Source organism: Hippopotamus amphibius, chromosome 1 (genome assembly GCF_030028045.1).
Source record: "Hippopotamus amphibius kiboko isolate mHipAmp2 chromosome 1, mHipAmp2.hap2, whole genome shotgun sequence".
NCBI lineage: Eukaryota > Metazoa > Chordata > Mammalia > Artiodactyla > Hippopotamidae > Hippopotamus > Hippopotamus amphibius.
Window position 1 is genome coordinate 25,384,848 of NC_080186.1, and position 20,097 is coordinate 25,404,944.

The window sequence follows — 20,097 nt, forward strand, 5'->3', positions numbered from 1 at the left end:
GGGTGTGTGCTTGTCTGTCCTTGAGGTTGTTTTGGTGACTGTGTCTGGCTGTGATCGGGTGTGTAACTATGAGTGTATGTGCCTGAGAGAGTGGCTACTTTGTGCTTGTGTGAGTGGCTGTGTGTGTCTCAGCAGGTCACATTGTGGTGGTCAGGACCTTTGAGAGGTGAGCTTTTGCCAGGGCAGAGTGGCAGGGGAAGGAGGAATGGAGAAGACAGGGGGACTCTGGGATGGACGAGGGAAGGGAGGCTGCAGAGACTAGACTGTTTCGCACATCCCCCATCTCTCCCAGTTCTCTAGTAAAGTCTCCGACCCTGGTCCTGGCCTGCGATGCTCCTAGTCCCCGTGGACAGAAGGGAATGGGACCCCAGGAGAGTTCTAGGTGGGGCTGAAGGAGGGGGGAGGGCAGAAGAGAACACTGCCTCATAAAGAAGGCTGTGGGGGCATTTTGAGACCTCTGAGGAGGGCCCTGTGGTGGTGATCAGATTAGACGCTAAGTGAGGTATAAGTGGACAGCATCTTGTCAGAACTGGAGGATGGGCCTTCCTAGGGGAGGCACCAGCATATGCCAAGGCCTGGAGATGGGAAGAGACACCAGAGGATGGGTAGGTCCCGGTGGAGGCCTCAGGAATGGTGATGTGCCCCAGCCCAGTTCCCAGCCCCAGGGTCCCCACCTCCTTCCAGGGAGCATCCGCTGGACCCCGAGACCTTAGTTCTAGCCCCCGGTCTGCTGCCTGCTTTAGCCTTAAGCCAGTCCTCTCCCTTGGGCCTCAGTTTACGAACCTGTACAGTGACAGCTTGGCCTCTGTGATGCCTGCTCCTGGAGACTGGAGTTCCTCCTTCTGCTCCCACATGGCAGCGTGTCAGCTGTGAGTCACACAGGGCCCCTGCCCTCGGGGGTTTCCTGGCAATGCCTTAGGAGGAGAAGAAAGAGCCAGAGCAGGGTCAGATGAGGGGCCTGTGGGCTGCATGGAGGAGGGGTCTGTGGGTGGGCCTGGGGACAGAGGAAGCGCTTGGAGCAGCACAAAGGGAAACAGCAGATGGGTTGGGTGGGGTGGGGACGAAGGTAGTAGAGGCCTAGTCTGGAGCATTTAAGGAACAGGATCCTGGGATTCAGGGACCGGCTGGTACAGGGATGGGGCGGGGATATGGGAGTGATGATGCTATAGCCCACACTTCTGTTGCGGGTGACACCTGGCAAAAAGAATCCATGACTGAGTTAGGGCATCAGAGGGAAAACAAACCTGGGAGGCAGCTGCTGAATCTAACCTTGTTGAGTCTGAGGTGCCCGGGGAACACTCGGGGGACATCCGGGAGGCAGCCTGAGATCTATATGCTTCAGCACATAGACATGTGGTCATGTTTCCTTTTTTTTTTTTTTTTTTTTTTTGATCATGTTTCCTGAGCCAAGGGCCAGGGTCTGGCTAGTGACCGAAAAGGGATAACGGACAGAAGGTTTTCAGTCAGAACTGACCCCAGGAAATCTGGATCTCTGGTTGCTGCTAGTAAGAGGGTGACCGGAGCCAAGCAGTGCATGAGGTCACCCAGGAAGTCCTGGGGCAGTGGGAGCTCCCTGATTGGTGGGGCCGGCAGCAGGAGAGGGCCCCAGGAAGGGAGCCAGCAGGGAGGGGGAGGAAAAACCCTAGAGGACAGAAGCATGGAGATCCTTGAGACCACTCGGGAGAGTTTTAAAAAAGGAGGAATGACCAAAGGTAATAATTGATAATCACAGCTGTCAGCACTGATCACATTTGCATTGTAGGCCAAGCCCTGTGCCAGCTGCTTTCCATACAATACCTCATGACCCGGTGAGATGTGTGCCATCATTGTTCCCCTCACAGAGGAGGACACTGAAGCCCAGCGAGGCGGAGTGTTTATGTGAGCAGAAGAGGAGGAGGTCAGGACTAAGAGGAGCGTGGCTGCGCTGGCTTCAGCTGGAGGCCTCCACAAAGGGTCCTGAGGCTTCCAATTTGGGAGGGCAGTTAGAGATGTCGGCAGGGAGAGGCAGGGCAGCTGCAGGGCTGGGGTCCCTGGGATGTGACTCCCTGGCACCTTGGGCACGCTGTATCCTGGCTCGTTTGTCAGCAGGACCCTGGTCTGCAGCCTTCCTGCCAATCCCGGGCCTTGAACCTGGGTCTGGATCCTGGGGCACCTCAGGGGCCCTTCCCTGGGACCCACCGTCCAACCAGTGAGCACATCACAGAGACAAGGGATTCTGGAAGTTCCCTTTCAGGATTTTAGGCCACCCGGACCTTTTATTTCTCCCTTTCCCTCACTCTTCCTGTAGTATCTGTGTGTGTGTTGGGGGGGTGGGGGGAGGGTCGAGGGCGGGGCGGGGAGGGGCGGTTGTTGTGCAAACTGGACAGGACCCAGCCACTATCTAATAGAGCTGTCTCTCTGGGGCTCAGTTTCTCCAATAGCTAAGAGGTGTGTAATCCCAGCTTGCCTGCCTCTCCCCCCAGGCTCAATGAGGTCACCAGAAACTCAGCCATTACTCTGGGCTACCCTCAGCTTTCCCTCCCTCCCCTTTTCCTAACTTTCAGTTTCTTTTCAGATCCTGGGTGCCTTTGTGGGGGAAGAGGTGGCCAAACCAGTGGAATGTGGGTTGCTAACAACTTTCCAACCAAAAGCCCCCATTTAGGGGAAGTCCCTTTAAAAGAAAAAGTGAAACTCTCTCCTAGTCCAGTCCCCAGTCCCAGCCCTTCCTCTCCACGCTGCTCAGACCTTGCCCCATCACCTCTCCCATTCAGCCTCTTACCCCCAATGATCTGGATCCAACCTACAAGCTGCCTTCCAGATCTGTGACTCTGAGCGCGTCCCTTTCCCTTGCTGAGCCTCGCAATGCAGCCTCTGTAAGATGAGGACGTCGGGCGCCACTCTGGCTGTGGCAAGGGTTCGGTGAGGCGTTGCTGTGTTGAGGTGGTGTTGTGTCATGTCCCAGCTGCGTGGCTTTAGGCCCTGTCTGAGCCTCAGTCCCCTCATCTGTAAAATAAGAATGATGGTCATACCTACCTCTCAGGGTTATTGTGAGATAATCGACCCAGTACCATGCTGTAAAGCCTTGGGAACCAAGCACCTGAGGCGCAGAGCACGTGGGAACATTCGACAATGTTCCTAAGTGTGATTATGTGAAATGCTTTGCAAGGTCCATTCCCTTCCCTTCTCTTCCCTTCCTGTCCCAGGGAGAGGAGGTGGGTGTCTGGGACCACCCTGGGATAACCTTGCATCTCCCCCATCAGCTTTCTTCTGGGGCAGGTGATGGAGGGACTGTTCTAAGGATGCTGAAGTGTTCAGAGGAAAATGTATTTGGCTCAATCAGTTCCTTAAATGGTAGAGGAATCTGACCTCCCCAGAACTCTGAGGATTCTCTTTCTTTCCTCTCCCACCCAGAAGTGTCCCCCGGGGACCACCTCTTGGTGACTTTTCCCAGAAAAGACATACTCTGGACCCCCCTCCAACACACACATCATCTGTCTGTCCCCTCCCAGCACCTCCTCACATTCTTCTTCCCTCCAGTCTGTCTGCACAGGGAGGCCTTCCACCCCGGGGGACCAACCGGCCTGCAGCGCTCCAGGTTGTGCCTCAGACATCGGGCTCCCAGCCTGACCTTCCTCCTCTTTCTCCGTGGCCCACTGATCTCCAACTCCCCTGACTTCTTAGTTCCTCAGAGCTGAGCCTCTCCCACCTCAGGGCCTTTGAACAGGCTGTTCCCTCCGTCTACGGTGCCTCTCTCCACTTCTCCACTTGCTGAATTTCTAGTCTTCTCTTAAACCACTTCTGAGGACTTTCCAGACTCCCCAGGAGGAAAGGAGAGCTCTCCCATCACCCACTCCACACCTCTGGGTTTAGGGTTCCCACTACTTAGTAGCCTAAACCAGGAACCTGGGCTCTATTACCAGGCCACCCCCATCAGCTCATCTTCTCCTGTCCCCACCTCCACAACCGCCCCTTCTCACCTGGACCTGGGCCATTTCCTCAGCCTTCTCACTTGTCTTTCTGCACAAGGCCAGCCCCTCCAGCTGTTTTCTGTCTCAGGGTCACTTTCCAGTAGAGGGTGCTCAACAAATATCTGTTGACTGACAGAGTAAATGAGTGAAGAAATGAATGAAAGAGGGGCAGAAATGTAGAATCACACATGTCCCCCTTGGTTTAAATCTTTCTGTGGCTCCCTACTGCCCTCAGGACAAAGTCTGTGCCTTACATTTAATGTCCTCATTGTCTGATTCCCCATAGCACATGCTGGACTTTTCCCCAAGCCATGCCTAGTTCTCCTTCCTGCATTCACGTAGCATAGTCCTTCTTCCCTGCTACGCAGCAGGGAAACAAGATTGGTTGTTGAAATAATCCAGGTAACAGATGACGGGGAACCTGCACGAAAGAGAGAGGGGAGAGTCAGCTAACAGCAACATTTCCTGAGCTAGACTCTGTCCCCAGTGCTGGGGACTGCGAGTGTGGCCTTGGAGCTTAAGTTTGAGATGTCTGTTAGATTCCCCTGGAGACACTAGGCTGGCAGTTAATAAATCTATGAGCCAGGATTTCAGAGGAGAATTTGGAGGCCTCCCAAATTTGAAGCCACAGGACTGGATGGGATCCACTGAGAGGAGCAGCTCAAGAAGACAGCTCCAGGAGCTCTCCAACATTGAGACTCTGGATGGGGAGCCAGCAGGGGGATTCAGCTCATGGGCAGAGAAAGGAGGAGAACCAGGAGCAAGGGTGTCCTGAAGGCTGAGGGAGGAAATGGCTTTCAGAAGGAATGTGTGGATCTCCCTGGTGGCGCAGTGGTTAAGAATCCGCCTGCCAATGCAGGGGACACAGATTTGATCCCTGGTCTGGGAAGATCACATGCTGCGGAGCAACTCAGCCCGTGTGCCACAACTACTGAGCCTGTGCTCTAGAGCCCAAGACCTACAACTACTGAGCCCATGTGCCGCAACTACTGAAGCCCATGTGCCTAGAACCCGTGCTTGGTAACAAGAGAAGCCACCGCAATGAGAAGTTCGGGCACCACAACAAAGAGCAGCCTCTGCTCTCTACAACTGCAGAAAGCCCATGAGTGTCAACATAGCCAAAACTAAATAAATAATAAACATTTTTAAAAAAGAAAAAAAAAAGGAGGAATGTGTGATCTGCTACGTCAAATGCTGCTGAAGGTAGAGGAAGACAGAGGGGGAGAAGTATAGGAGGGGTTCAGGGGGCAGAAGAGGCAGTTTTTAACAAAAGACTAAGGATGTTGGGAGTGAGGAGAAAGGACCGAGGATGGTGCCTGAGGGTCTGGCTTGGGAAACGTTTGGAAGGAGGTGGCAAGCCGTACACAAAAGGCCTAGAGGAGGAGCAGCGGGGCACCATGGAAATGGAGAGGTCAGCTTTGGACGGGTTGAGTTGAGGTGCATTTGGAATGTCATGAGGGTGTATGTGTCTGGAGAGAAAAAGAGAAGAACCCTCTCCCTGTGTGTGTGTGTGTGTGTGTGTGTGTGTGTGTGTGTGTGTGTGTGTGTGTGTGTGTGTCTGTCTCTGTCACTCTCTTCTCTTTTTTTTTTGGCCATGCCACATGGGATCTTAGTTCCCCGACCGGGGATGGAACCCACGCCTCTTGCAATGGGAGCGTGGAGTCAACTACTGGACTGCCGGGGAAGTCCCTCTCCTCTATCCTTTTCTATGTGTATTTATGAGAGAATCTATGTGCTGACCATTATGAAATCTCAATCTCTAGCCCAGATCTCTCCAGAACTCCTGCTGCCCTTGGAGATCACCCCAGATGTTCCACAGGGACTTACAAGACACAGAAAAACAGGCTCAGGACACAGATTAGAAAGGACAGAGTTGGAGGCAAGATAAACCAGGGAAGAGTTGATCATATTGGTCCAGAGAATGGTGAAGGTGGCCTGAACTAGGCAAGGGCAGAGGGCAGAGGAAGAGATGAAGTGCAAAAACATTCAGGGGGCGGAGAGCACCAGAGATGGGGGCGAGTTTCCATGTGGAGGGAGAGGGGCTAGAGGAGGAAAGGAGATGGCTCTAGGGGTCTGCTGGGTGTGGGAAGTGGGGGTGGTTGCTCTGCAGTTACCTGTTTCTATGACTGAGACCCCCCAAAAAGGGCAGGGGATGGGTCAGAAGTGGGTCTTATGGGAGTGCGGAGGGGGCTGCTGTTGACCCCAGAGTGGATGAGCCAGGGTAGCCGCCCAAAGACTCCTACCTCCAGCCATCAGCACCGTCTGCCGAACCCCTGCAGGGAGGCTTGAGCGGGATCCACTCCCAGCCTCAGTCCCAGGTAGGACCTGTGAGAGTGTGTAAAGGGGAACACAGGGACAGGTGCTTAGGGCTTTGGACCTAGTTGAGACCACTTGTTGCCCACCATGGTGGACCCTGAGACCCTGGGAGGGCTCTAGGCCTAGAGATGCCATGATACGACCATGTCCTTCCTTTGCTTTAAACCTGTCCATGGCTCCCTACTTCCTCCCCGGAGAATGTCCAACCCCTTGTCCTGGCCTTCAAGGTCTTTGATGCTCCAGGCCCAGCTAACTTCATCTTAGGCAGAGCCCATCTGGCGGCCAGTCTCACGGTTCTCTCAGCAGGATGATACTGCTTTGATGATACCATTTCAGCCTGCAAATCACCAAGCCTTTCTCCATGCTGCCAGTTCTGCTTGAATTGCTACTCCCCGTGTAGGTCTCCCCAGGACCTGCCCATCTGTCAAGATTCAGTTCAAGGAATCCCTCCAAAAGGCTTTCCTGAGCTTCCAGAGGAGTCACTGTGCCCCAAACAAACTAATGTCACCCTCCTGTGGCACTTTACTAAGCTGGCATATGTCTCTGCCTTTCTCTTTCTATGGCCTGTGAGAGTCTGGGGAGCAGGAGCGAGTCCAGTTCACCCAGTCTACCTCAGTGTGTGTGTGGGGGGATCATGCGTGCAGTGGGAGCAGTTATAGAGGCCCTCCCAGCTCTGTGGGTTCAGTCTAACACAGTGTGTGTGAACGGGAAGAACAGAGATCATCACCCCCCAAAGTAGGGAGAGCCAGAGAACAGTGAAAGCTGCTTTATTTGGGCAGTGAAGGGCGGAAACATGGAGACCCCAGAAGAGAGGGCAAAGGTGGACAATCTTCACCCACGGAGAGGGGACACGGGACTGTGTAGTGCTCCTATGCCATCTTCCCGCTTATCTTGGCTTGGCACACATTAGCCTCGGGACCATCGTATGATGAACCTGAAGCCTGTCTCCCTGAATCCCTGGAAAACAGATATCCACGACACTCCTCTGGGACCCGGGGCACAGGGTGTGTAGCTGAGCACACCAGACTGTCCGGGCTCTCATGCAGCTCTGCTGTGAGCTTGCTGGGTGTCCTCAGGCAAGTCATTTAATGGCCTGGAGCCCTGATCAGTCTCCTTATCTGAAGATAATGGGAATAACCCCACCTCACAGGGTTGTAATGAGGCATGCGAAGGTTTAGCATAATAACTGGTTGAAAGTAAATGTGGAATAAATATGAGTTCTTATAACTATTTTTTTCAAGAGACCTGGGTTCTGGTCCCAGTTCTGCCACGTTTTCCTCTCTGGACCTGCCTGAGTTTCCATCTGTGAAATGGGACGTTGAAGGATTAAATTGAACGATTAGATGAAATAATGGGTGTGGCAGAGGCTCCTAAGATGAGTGACCATCTCTGTTCCTCTGAGGGTCACCTCCCCAGGGCTGCATACAGGTTGTCCCCTCCACTCTGTCAGGTCTTCACTGAGCTCTCTGTCCAGGCAGGACCTGCTGTCTCAGGGCCAGCCCATCTCCTCCCCTCTGCCCACGAAGCAGAATGAGAGGAAAGGGCTGCGGTTGCCCCAGCAGGGACTGTGGTTACACAGGACGAAGGACTTCCTTCCGGACTGCAGGACGCTATCCTGGGAAGGAGCCAGAGATCGTGGGACTGAGGCTGCAGAGGGGAGGGGTTGCTTCCAGGGGAATGTCCAGACCAGGCTGGTTAGGTCAGAGTGGGCCAGTGGAGTGAATCAGCTCAGCAGTGACCTCACTTCCAGAAACCCTGGAGGGCCCTGTTAAAACCCGCCCCAAGGCTCCCAAGATCACAGAGACAACAGAGAGGAACAGAGATTTAGCCAAAGTGATATTCCAGGACAGACAGCCAGAGGCAAAGGGCCACCCACAAGACTTATATGCATGCTGTTCCCCCCACCCAGAACATTCTTCCAGGGTCTTGAGTGGCTGATCTCCCATCCTGCAAGCCTTGACTGAGAGTCTCCTCCTCAGACAGGACCTCTTGGCCAATGCATTCATTCACGCAATCTTTAATGAGCCCCAATTAGGAGTCAGGCATTGTTCTAGATCTGTGAACAAGACAGTCCCTGCCCACTCCGTGTAATGTAGTACCTGGCCCACCTCATTCTTCTCAAACACAGCACACTGTTGATCTCTTCTTTTTATTGTTGTCTCCCAACCAGAATGTAAGCTCCATGAGGACAGGGGCTTCAACTATTCCTTTCACCAATGTGAACTCAGTGACTCAGAGTATAAACCTGGCACAACCCTCTAAAACAGGCCCTTGATAAATATTTGTTGAATAAATAAATGGACACAGAGAGCAGGGATAGACAGACACAGAGAAACAGAGCCATGCTCAGAGGTGATGCAAACGTTTAGAGATGCCCCCAAATATGAAGCACACCCAGACATACAGGACAATGTCCTTCAAGCAGACCGTTTCCCTTAGGTCATTTAGCTTGGTCACCAGGCCTGGGGCTGAGGTCACTCCTGTCCTGGGACTGACCCAGTTGGTGCTCAAGGCGTGACCTATTCCAGTTCCCACGCTTTCTGTGCCAGGCACCAAGCAGGCATTATGTTCTAAGAGCCCTCTTTGGAACTCTGTTTTACTCCTTTAGCTGTCTCTTGATGAACAGAAATTTTAATATAGTCGAAACTGTCAATCTTTTAAAAAATGTCTGTGGGGGTTTGAGGAGGGCAGAGATGAATAACCCCGCAGAAACCCACGCCCGGCCCGCGGGGCCTCTCTCACTGCGGCTCAACCCCTCTGGGTCCTGGAGCCTGGAAGGCAGAAGGGACTGACCTCGTGCCTGGCAGCACCCTTCGCCACCCCAACCTCCGTTAGGCCCCGCCCCTAGGCCCGCCCCTCCGAGGTCGCGGCCTCTTCTGGCCCCGCCCCTCACCGGCTCTCACGGGCGCAGGTGAACGAGATGTCTCTTCCTCTTGCCCAGATACTGGTAGTTAATATTCTGCCACCGGCGCTTCCACCTGGAGGGAGGGAAAATTGGGCCGAGAGGACGGGGGCAAGGCTCCCCGCTCCCTGTGGGTCTACGCCCACCTCGCCTCGTCCCTTCCCTCGGTGGTCAGCCGCTTCAGGCCCCGCCCTCCCCACCCAGTCCTGCCCCCTTCTCCCGCTCCCGGGCAGTCAAGCCCAGCCTCTCCAACCCCTGACCAGCCCTCGGGCCTGGAGGCCCGCCCTCCCCACAGGCCCCGCCCCTGCCGGAGGCCCCGCCCCTACCTCCCAGGACCCCAGCCCCGCCCCGCGCGCTCACCCGAGGCACGGGCGCGCGCCGTAGCAGCCGGGCCTGCGCGCCGAGGACACGTCCTCCAGTCCGGTGGCACCCGGCGGCGGCGGGTTGTGCGCCGGCCAGCGGGCTGCGGGCTCAGCCAGTGGTCGTCCAGGCTGCGGCGGGCTGCGGGCGCCAGCAAGGCAGGGCCGCGGCAGCCCCAGAAACACAACACCTGGTCCAGGCGGTGCGGGGGCGCGGCCCGGGGGCGCCTGCGGGGGAGACGCGGCAGCGGTCGCCCCGGGAGGCACCACGCACGGAAGCAGGCGGCCGCCTCGGATCAGACGCGGCGGGCGGGGCGAGGGTCGGGGTTACTCCTGGCCCGTGTAGAGGGGCGGGGCGGGGAGGGGGCTTGGAGGCCCCCCCCAGGGCCTTCCCAAGGACCTGGGCTCCTCCTCCCCCAGCTGCCAGAGCGGGGCCCTTCCTCCCGCCGGCACCCTCCCCCGGGCCTCCTCAGCGGGACAGAAGAGAGTTCACCACGAAGTGGGCGGTCTCGGGGAAGAGCAGAGTGTCCCGTCCGCCTGGCCCGGCTTCGGCCTCTTTAATACTTGCTGGGACGTGAAGGGGGAGGCCTGAAAGCCCATAGCCCCCGGGCCCCCGCTGTTTTTAGCAGGAGGCGTCAGCTGGCAGAGGGGGGTGGGGCAGCGCCATCCCCTCTGGCGGGGGTCTGGTCTAGTCCGGGGTCTGTCTTCACCAGCCGCTTCAGTGGGAGGGGGTTGGTCACCAGTGGATCCCCCGAGATGCTCCTCCCCCAGGATCAAGGACAGAAAGGCGAGGACAGGCAGAGGCAGCAAGAAGGGGCTCAGGATAGGAAGGTCCGCTGCCCTTTGGATAAACCCTTCCTTAGTTCACCCAGGGGCCTCCAGCTTCTGCTTACACACCCCTGATGGTGTGCTCAGGAAGAAACCACACCTCAAAAGGCCTTGCTGCTCCCGGGCTTAAGAGCCTCCCACCACTGCCCCCGTGGCCTTTATAAGAGACTTTCCCTTGCTCCAGGGCACTCAAATTTCAGAGGCAGAAGGCTTCTCAGCCAACTCTTGTTCAGGAGTTCGTATCTGGAAGCCAGGAATGAGTCTGTGGGGGCTTCAGGATGCTCTAAACTGCATATTTCTGGAAGGAATCTAGAAAGGGTCCCTGACACTTCCCCCAGCACCTCCCCCGCCCCCCCCCCCCCCCCCCCCCCCGCCAAAAGAAAGTTAAAAGCCCTAACCCACATTTTTTGCAGAAAAGGAAAACAGGTTCAGAGAGGGGCAGAGAAAAGCCAGTAGCAAACCCCAGGCTTCCTACTACCCTACCTGCCCTTACAAAGGGTGAGACCACCTCTCTGTGCCGTTGTCCTGCTGGGAGCAGGGGTCTAAGGGCTCAGAGCCCAGGCTGGGCCCTGCTCCCCCACCTTCTGGGGACCCTGAGGAGCATGCTGGCCTCGCTCCCTTTCTCACACTGCCTGTTTGGGCTATTTCCCCCCCAGTGACTCACACTGGCTGCTGGGTAGAGTGGGGCAGCTGTTCTGAGCCCCCAGAGCCCTGTACAGGCTCTGACTTGACCCCCCAATTGTGTGGTCATATTTGGGGATTTCACCTCCTCCTTTCCCTCCTTGGGGAATTTCCCTCCTCTCATCCCTTCCTCTTTTCCCTACCTCCAACCTCTCCCTCCCTGATGGCTCCTTCCCAGCAGCAAACAAACAGGCTCTAGTCTTTTCTATCTTTGAAAAAGAAGAAAGCCCTCCTTCAACCCCAGGTCCTTCCCCAGCTCCCCTTCAGAGCCAACATTCTTGAAAGAGTTGTGTACACACGTTGTTTCCACTTCCTCATCCAACCCCTGCAGTCTGGCTTCCTCCCCACCATTCCACAGGAACAGCTCCTCAAGGTCACCAATCCAAGGGATGCTCATGAGTCTTTATCTGACCTGACCCCTTAGCAGTGGCGGACATTGACACAAACACTCCCTCCTATTTGAAATACTTTTGTGCCCTTGTTTTTCTGGACACTCTTTTTTTTTTTTTTTTTTTTTCTATCTTACTGGTTGCCGCCCACATGGCAAATTTCTCATCCTTCACTCACTGCCTAATCATGAGTGTTCTTGGGCCTTCTACAATCTGTACCAGGGAATCTCACTGATTACCTTGCCTTTGGTGTCCACCTGTGTCAGAGACTCACTTCTCTCTTTCAGCCCAGGCCTCCCTTCCCTGCCCAATACCTGTCTCCAAGCCTCCTCCCCTGGATGTTCCACCTTACAGCAAACATGCCCCACACCTACCCTTCCTCCCACGTTCCCCAGCTTGGCCGTTTTCTCCATTGCCTGAACTGGAAATCTGGTCTTGGTTTTAGAGTCTTCCCTGACTCTCCCTTTTCATATGCAAGCAGTTACGAAATCCTGTCCTGTCCGGGATATGTCTAAAATCCAATTGCCTCTCTCCATCTCCACTGCTAACACCTGGTCCAAGGCCCCATCACCTTTCACCTGGAGGCTGCAGCAGCCCCCTGAATGATCTCTCTGCTGCTGCTATCTCTTACGTGGTCTGTTCTCACAGAGCAGCCAGGGTTGTCTTCTCAAATCATGAATGTGGGGACTTCCCTGGCGCAGTGGATAAGAATCTGCCTGCCAATGTAGGGGACACGGGTTCGATCCCTGGTCCAGGAAGACCCCACATGCCACAGAGCAACAAAGTCCATGCACCACAATTACTAAGCCTGCACTCTAGAGTCCGTGAGCCACAACTACTGAGCCCATGCGCCACAACTACTGAAGCCCGTGCGCCTAGAGCCCGTGCTCCTCAACACTAGAAGCCACCGCAATGAGAAGCCCGCACACTGCAATGAAGACCCAATGCAGTCAAAAATAAATAAAATTAAAAAAACAAAAACGAAAAAAAATGAATGTGTCCCTCTTCACTGTGTCTTCAGCACCATGCTCACTTGCGGCACAGACCAGTCCCAGGGCCAGGATATTTCCCACCGCCATGTCCTTGGCTGGCTAACTGCTTCTCATCTCATTTCCAGTGTCAGTTCCTTAGGGAAGCCATTCCAGATCCCCCAGCTGGCTCTGCTATTCCAACTTCTCACAGCATTCAGCCTCTCCTCTGTGGACGGATCAAGCAGTCATTCACTAGCCAGTCTAATCTGCAGACATTCTACCAACTCCTGAGCCCTTCCATTCTAGGCCCTGGGACGTCAGGATGAACATGACACAGGCCCTGCCCCCCGTGAGCCCATGGTGTAATCGGGTAAACAGGCGTTCAACAGGGATTGAGGGAAAGATGAGTACGCAGTGGGACAAGCAGGTGCTGTGGGAGGGCAAGGACAGGTGGTCAGAGGAGACTTCTTTGAGGAGTGACGATTAGTGGCGATCTGAGGGCTAAGGGGGATGGGAGGAGGCTATTCCAGGCAGAAGGAACAGTGTGCTGAAAGGTGGGAAGAAGGTTTTGTGAAGAACTCAGGCGTGTCCACATGACTGGACAAGTGATGTGAAGAAGCCATTGATGAGATTTAAATAGGAGAATTACATGGCTGGGTGGTGGTCTTTACAGAATAATCCTGGGCTGGAGGAATCAAGCAGGGAAGGAAGCAGAAGACCTGTTAGGGGGCTGCTGGAGGAACCCAGATGAGTAGCAATGTGGGTCTGATTCAGGGCAGTGCAGTGGAATTGGAGCAGAACAGACTGTGGACACCTGAACTGAGGGTTGGAGAAGAGAGAGAGAGTGAGAATGACTCCAGTTTCCTCACCCCAAGGGCGGGTGGGGAGAGGCCAGTAGGAGCTGGGACACCCTTATCCCTGTGGGGTCCAACCCACTGATCTACCTGGTGTCAGGTTGCCTGATATCTTCCCACGGCCCTCATCCATGCTTTTTCCTAGCAGAGCAGATGGAGTCCCAAGAGTTAGATGGCTGCTAAGAAGGCCTAGGGAGGAGGCAGAGGGAAGGAGGAAGGGGAAGTTGGGTCAGGGTCCGGATGTGATGGGGTTTCAGGGCAAGTGGCATCGGAGTTTCCTCAGAGTCTGGAAATTCCACTGTCTCTGGCTTCACCCTGAGACCCACCCCCCACCCCCCCCAATTCTGAGATGCTCAAACTCGAGGCCCAGTCCTTAGGAGTTCTGGGGGCCTTTTAGGAGCTGTAAGTTTGTATCTGAGAAGCGGCAATGCCCTGACAGGTCCCCAGGACTCTAGAGAGTCACTAACGTCAGTGTGCACGTCCCACGAGCTGGCCCAATGCCCATTACCTGCATGACCCCCTGTAACCCTCACAGTAACCCTCCAAGGCAAGTAGCTTACTATTCCCCGTTGTACATACTAGACTTCCAGGGTTAAGGGACTTGCTCAAAATTCAAACAGCTAAAAGGATGCAGAAAGAGGATTTGAACCAAGGTTTGACTGACATCAGAGTCTGTACTTTTAACTCGTGTGCTATATTAAGCCTGTCGACCCCTTGGTTGATTGGCTCAGTAAAGGGAGGAGGCTTTGTGGGGGATTTGCTTGTGGTTGGGGTGGCTGCCCCCCCCCCCCCCATATCAAGTGACGGAAAAGGGTAGTGCTGACGTCAATTGTTGCCATGGAGATACAGCAACCCTTTCCCTGCCATCTCCACGGTAACCTGGGGGGGGTCCATCTGTACTTCGCCCCCTCCTTCTAAAAGAGGGTCCCTTAGGGAGGGGCTGGCTAATAAGGTGTCTGTGAGAGAAGTCAGGGAAGGCAGTGATTTGAGTATGCTCTTTTCCCTGGGCCCTACCCGTTCCTCAGGCTGAGAATGAGGCTGGGATGTGGGGGTCTTGCTTTGGAGTCTGGGGAAGGCTTCACCCTCTAGGGTGAGGGAAGCAGGTCTGCCTTTCCCACCTGGGGATTCCCCTGGAAATCCCCGCCCCCAAGTTCCTCAGCTCCTGAGCAGGACTGCTAGGAACTTGGCAGAGGGAGGCAAGAGAGATTCCCCAGCCCTCTCCAAGGCTGGGCATCACCCAGCCCCTGGGGACATGGCTGGCTGGCTCTCTGCTGCCCCTTGAAGCCAAAGGTAAGAGCAGCAGCAGCCTCTCTTGCTCAGTGCTAGTCATGCCCAACATTCCTGCCTGGTGCTGTACGTGCGTGGCTTTCCCAAAAGCTTCCACTAGGTGTCATTAGCCCCATTTTACAGATTTGGAAATAGAGATTCAGAGAGGCTAAGTAACTAGCCCAAGGTTGCACAGCTAGTAAATGGCAATCAGGACTCAAATCTAGGACTAGAGTTTAGGCTAGTGACTTTTCCAGGGGGGAAAAAGGAAGAAGCAATAGAGAACATGATGGAAAAGGAGAAGAAAAATAGAGTAAAGTGACCCAAGTTGGAGCCTGTCATTCTCCCTGTTACCTACAGAACAAAGTTCAAACACAAGGCCTCCCTGATCCAGCTTCTCTTCTGTTAACTCAGTCCTGGGTCCCTTGAATTCTGAGCTCTGCAAGGGCAAGGGATCTGTCAGATAAAGGCCTGTGTTCTCAGCACCTTGTGTGGCCCAGGTAGGTGTTGATGAAAGTTGATTGAACTGAGTTCGCTGAACTTGTCCTCCACTTTCCTGCCTCCAGGCCTTTCTCCACGTGTTCCTTCCACCTGGAATGCCCTATCCCCTTGCTCGTGGCCTTTCTAGAGCTATGTAGCCCCAGGATCTGGCCCATTGGCAAGGTGTTTGTCTGTATTCTTTGCATCCCTCACTAACCAAACATATGGGAGGTGGCAGTAAAGCTTTTTATGATTTGTTTTTCTTTTTTCTTTTTTGGCCACGCTGCATGGCGTGTGGGATCTCTGTTCTCCCACCAGGGACTGAACCCGGGCCACAGCAGTGAAAGCCTGGAATCCTAACCACTAGGCCACTCCTTGGCAGTAAATCTTCTTTAAAGGAAAGGAGGATTGAGAAGATCGGAGAAAGGAAGTGAGGGAGATAAGAGAGAAAGGAGGAATGGGAAGGATTCAGCATTTTTGGGCTGGCCCAGAGAGATCAGCTGGTGCTTTATTTTTTTTTTAAAACGAGTGAGGAAAAAAAAAAAAAAAAACGTGTGAGGAAATAGGCCCAAAGGGAAGGGATCTGCCTCCCAGCGGGTCATTGCTAGGCCACATGAGTTCCATGAGCGTCAAGCAAGGCCCATGTCTGTCAGGTTCATCGCTGAGTCCCCAGTGTCCTGCACAGGCCTGGCTGGTAGACCTGTATTGACTGAGGCAGGGACAAAGCCTGAAGGAGAACCCAGTCACACGAAACTCCTGGTCATACTTCCCAAGGCTCCTCACTGCTGTGAAAGTGAGTTGTTACCCTGGCCCCTTCCACTCTCTAGTCTTTTTTTTACAGGCTTCTTTTCCTCCCAGGGGTACTTGATCTTCACATAAGCTCCTGGAATGTTTTTCTTCGTCATTACCCATTATTTTCTGGTGATGCTGTCAATCAAGGGTAGCCTTATCTGTGGCTCAGCCTGGCCAATTTTAGTCTCCCATCTCCCTGACAGTGGTAATTGGCCCAAGGAATGTGCATGTGATTTAAGAAGGACCAATCACTGGCCTGTCCAGGAATAGGAATCCTGAGACTGGGAGAAAGCAGCTCTCCCTTCCTGGGATTTTTTTTTTATTTAAATATTTATTTATTTAGGTTGTGCCAGGTCTTAGTTGCGGCATATGGGATCTTTCAGTTGTGGCATGTGGGCTTCTTTTTTAAAAAATTATTTATTATTTATTTATATTTATTTTTTATTTTTTTAAAGTTTTGGCTGCATTGGGTCTTCATTGCTGCACGTGGGCTTTCTGTAGTTGTGGCGAGCGGGGGCTATTCCTTTTGAGGTGTGCTTGTTGCAGAGCATGGGCTCTAGGTGCATGGGCTTCAGTAGTTGCGGCACGTGGGCCCAATAGTTGTTGCTCTTGGGGTCTAGAGCGCAGGCTCAGTAGTTGTGGTGCATGGGCTTAGTTGCTCCACGGCATGTGGGATCTTTCCGGCCCAGGGATTGAACCCGTGTCCCCTGCATTGGCAGGCGGATTCCTAACCACTGCGACACAGGGAAGTCCCTAGATGTGGACTTCTTAGTTATTGCATGCGGACTCTTGTGGCATGCATCCGGGGTCTAGTTCCCTGACCAGGGATCGAACCGGGGCCCCCTGCGTTGGGAGCACGGAGCCCTAACCACTGGACCGCCAGGGAATTCCCCCTTCCTGGGATTTCTAAGCTGATGCAGCCATGTTGCCATGTTCCCTGCCCAAAGGAGATAATCAGGAATGAGAAGAACAAAGCAACAGTCCTGGTGGTGCTGAATCCTTGATTCCAGCCCAATGGATGCCCTGGTTCCTATAGTTCTTCTTGTAATCACTAACTTATATCCTTCCCAGACACTTGAAACAATCAATTCCTTTTTTGCTTAAGCTAATATCAGTTGCTTGCAATGGAAAGAACTCATCAGTACAGAGGCCAATAGTTTTTTTTCTAAAATTACAAGGGTCGGGACTTCCCTGGTGGTGCAGTGGTTAAGAATAAGCCTGCCAATGCAGGGAACATGGGTTCGAGCCCTGGTGCAGGAAGATCCCACACGCTGAAGAGCAACTAACCCCGTGCGCCACAACTACTAACTCTGTGCTCTCGAGCCTGAGAGCCACAACTACTGAGCCTGAGTGCCACAAGTACTGAAGCCTGCTTGCCTAGAGCCCATGCTCTGCAATGAGAAGGCACCGCAATGAGAAGCGCATGTACTGCAATGAAGAGTAGCCCCTGCTCACTGCAACTAGAGAAAGCCCACGTGCAGCAACCAAGACCCAACGCAGCCAAATAAATAAATAAGAAAAAAAATCAACTATCAATAAAAAGAAATTACAAGGGTCTCCTAAGGAGGGTGAGTACTGTTTACAGACAGGGAGGCCCTTTTTCTGCAGAGCCGCAGAATGGGTTGTTAAGCGGAGTAGGACCTGCATGGAGTTTGGTGGGGACTGAAACAGCTGGATTACTTCACTTACTAGAAGAACAGAGAGTCCTGAGGTGGGGGTGGGGCTGTCTCCAGGAGGTAAGGGTGAAGGGGGAGAGGAGTGAAGGCAAGAGAAGCCGCACTATGGCCTGAAGCCAGGGATTATCCTGGTGAAGGGGAGAGAAAGGCATGAAGGGGCTTTTAAGAGTCAGGATGTTAAAGGACCAGGGCACTGAATGGTCAAGTCTAAAGTCCAAGTAGACCCTTTTTGACAAACATCCTCTCTTCTTTCAATAAGCCTCCTACATTTGGGACTGCCTGGGAGAGAAGTTGTGGAAGTCGAAAAGGGTGGCCCTTTCTGGTGACCATGGGATCTGAAGTGCTCTGGGAGGCTTAGCCTTCTACTCCACAGGATTAGGGGAGGGGTGTTGAGTCAATTGTACTTAAATTTTAGGGGACAGGAGACTGAACCTGACCTTGGGGTTACATATTTTTTCCAGTATTAAAATATTACAAGTTCATTAAAGCAAAATTGGAAAGTGGGAAATACTCATCCAGCTTCTGGGCAGCTTTCCTGTCATGGGCCCCTCCTTTTTATTAATTAATTTATTAATTTATTTTATTGGCTGTGTTGGGTCTTTTTTGCTGTGTGCGGCTTTCTTTTAGTTGCGGTGAGTGGGGGCTACTCTTTGTTGTGGTGCGCGCCTCCTCAGTGTCGTGACTTCTCTTGTTGCGGAATATGGGCTCTAGGCACATGGGCTTCAGTAGTTGCAGCCCATGGGCTCAATAGTTGTGGCTCACGGGCTCTTTTAAAGCACAGGCTCAATAGCTGTGGTGCACGGGCTTAGTTGCTCCACGGCATGTGGGATCTTCCTGGAGCAGGGTTCGAACCCGTGTCCTCTGCATTGGCAGGCGGATTCTTAACCACTGAACCACCTAGGAAGCCCCATGGGCCCCTCCTACTCATGAATTTTGCCACCTCAAGTCTGAGGATGCTGGGGAGTGCACTAGCATCATCTGTCATATGGGGGACCCCAGGCAAGTCGCTTAAGGCTCAGTTCCCTCACCTGTAAAAAAGAATAAGAAATCAAGGTTTTTCAAATGACTTCTTCCCCAATCTTTTTCTGGCCCCACCAGTCCTAGGAGAAACCAAGGCTCAAGTTGGAAGGGACAGCCCCTGACCTCTTCAACACAGCCAGAAGCGCCCAGGGTCACAAAGCCGTAGGTGGCAAAACCAAACTCCATCTTGGGAGAATTATATGGGACTGGTGTCGGTGGCCATTCTCGTTATTCTAAGTTCTCTGTCCACTCCCTCCAGTCCCAAGCTTCTCTGGGCCCCCGGAGTCCAGCACAATAATGCTAATTTTACTGGAGAACCAGGGAGAGTGTTGGGGAGAAGGATGAAGGCAGAACCCGAGCAGAAAAGCGGCCCTGGAAGGGGTCATGACCAGCAAGAAATGGGGGAAGGGCTGGGTGCCCAGAAGAGAGCGGACACGGAAGGGCGGGCCCCTGAGGCGGGGCCAAGGGAGGAGGCTGATAGCAGAAGGGAATGTGGCAGAGCAGCCGGCGGGCCTGATCCGACGGGACAGACATACACGGCCAGCCCGGAGTGGAAAGAACAGTTTATGCTGTGGTTTATTAAAACGTGCATCATTCTTTTATTTTAAAATGTGCATCATTGTCTCGTGTTCGGCGCGCGCGACCTCGGCGTGGTGGCCCGCGGCGGGCCTCGTCCCCGCCCGGCTCCCGCGGAGCTGCCGTGCGCAGGCGCACTCAGGTGGCGCGGGCCCGGGGGCTGCCGCCCATGGCCAGGTAGACGTCGATGGGCACGTGCAGCAGCGTCAAGCAGTGGCAGCCGGGGCAGCGTCGAAGCGGCCTGGGGAAAAGCGGGGCGCGACGGGGGGCGCTGAGGCGGGGGCCGGCCCCTCCTGTAGGGGAGGCATCGGGGAGTGCACTTGGGGTCCGCGAGTTTCGGGCGTGGATGCGGGACCTGACGTGGGGCGGTCTGGGGACCGAAAGTGGGCCGGGCCGGGGCGGCGGGGAGGGGCGGCGGCCTCACCTGACCGGGTTGTGCTCCGTAGCTACCGGCTCCGGGCTGTCCTGGGACTCGGGGGCGGCGGCAAGGCCAGGGGAGTCTCCGGCCTCAATGGGGAATCTCCGACCCTGCGGGGGCTCCTGGGCGCTCATGTCCGGGTCCCGGGGCGCTCTGCGCGGGGAGTGGCGGTCAGGCCGCTCCCGGGCCTCTGGGCGCCCCCTCCCCGCGCCCGCCCCGCGGGCCGTCGCTCACCTGCCGGAGGCCGAGGCCGAGGCCGGTCCCAGGCTGGAAGCAGCTGCCCGACCGCTGGCCGCGGGAGGACGCTCCGGTCCTGGCGGAGCCGGGCAGGTGTCTGCGGCGCGTCCGGGCCCGGGTGTCGAGGGGGAGGGCTGCATTGTGACCCGGGCCGCCGCGCGCTGACCTCACAGAACCCGTTCCCCCCGCCGGGGAACCCCGCGCCGCTCTGCCACTTAGCGCGGCGCGCGCCGCGAGCTGGAGGGCTCTTGCCATGGGTCGCGCAGATCGGGGAGCCGGAGGCGGTGTCCACGGAGGGCGGCCCGGCATCCTGGGCGGCACGCAGACGTCCGGAGCGCCCCCCGCAGGCGGGGCTGCGACTCACCGTCAGGCGCAGGGGCGGGGC

At 54.9% G+C, this 20,097-nt stretch overlaps 1 protein-coding gene across 1 annotated transcript; it reads right to left on the minus strand.

Moving 5' to 3' along the window:
- Window positions 1-19,035: 19,035 nt before the first annotated feature.
- FAM229A (family with sequence similarity 229 member A) lies at window positions 19,036-20,080 on the minus strand. Its single transcript, XM_057704043.1, has 3 exons — window positions 19,710-20,080; window positions 19,482-19,628; window positions 19,036-19,298 (listed from the first exon to the last, which is right to left on the minus strand). The coding sequence occupies exons 1-3, from the start codon at window positions 19,850-19,852 to the stop codon at window positions 19,196-19,198; spliced, it is 393 nt and encodes a 130-aa protein (XP_057560026.1). The 5' UTR covers window positions 19,853-20,080; the 3' UTR covers window positions 19,036-19,195.
- Between the last annotated feature and the right edge of the window lie 17 nt (window positions 20,081-20,097).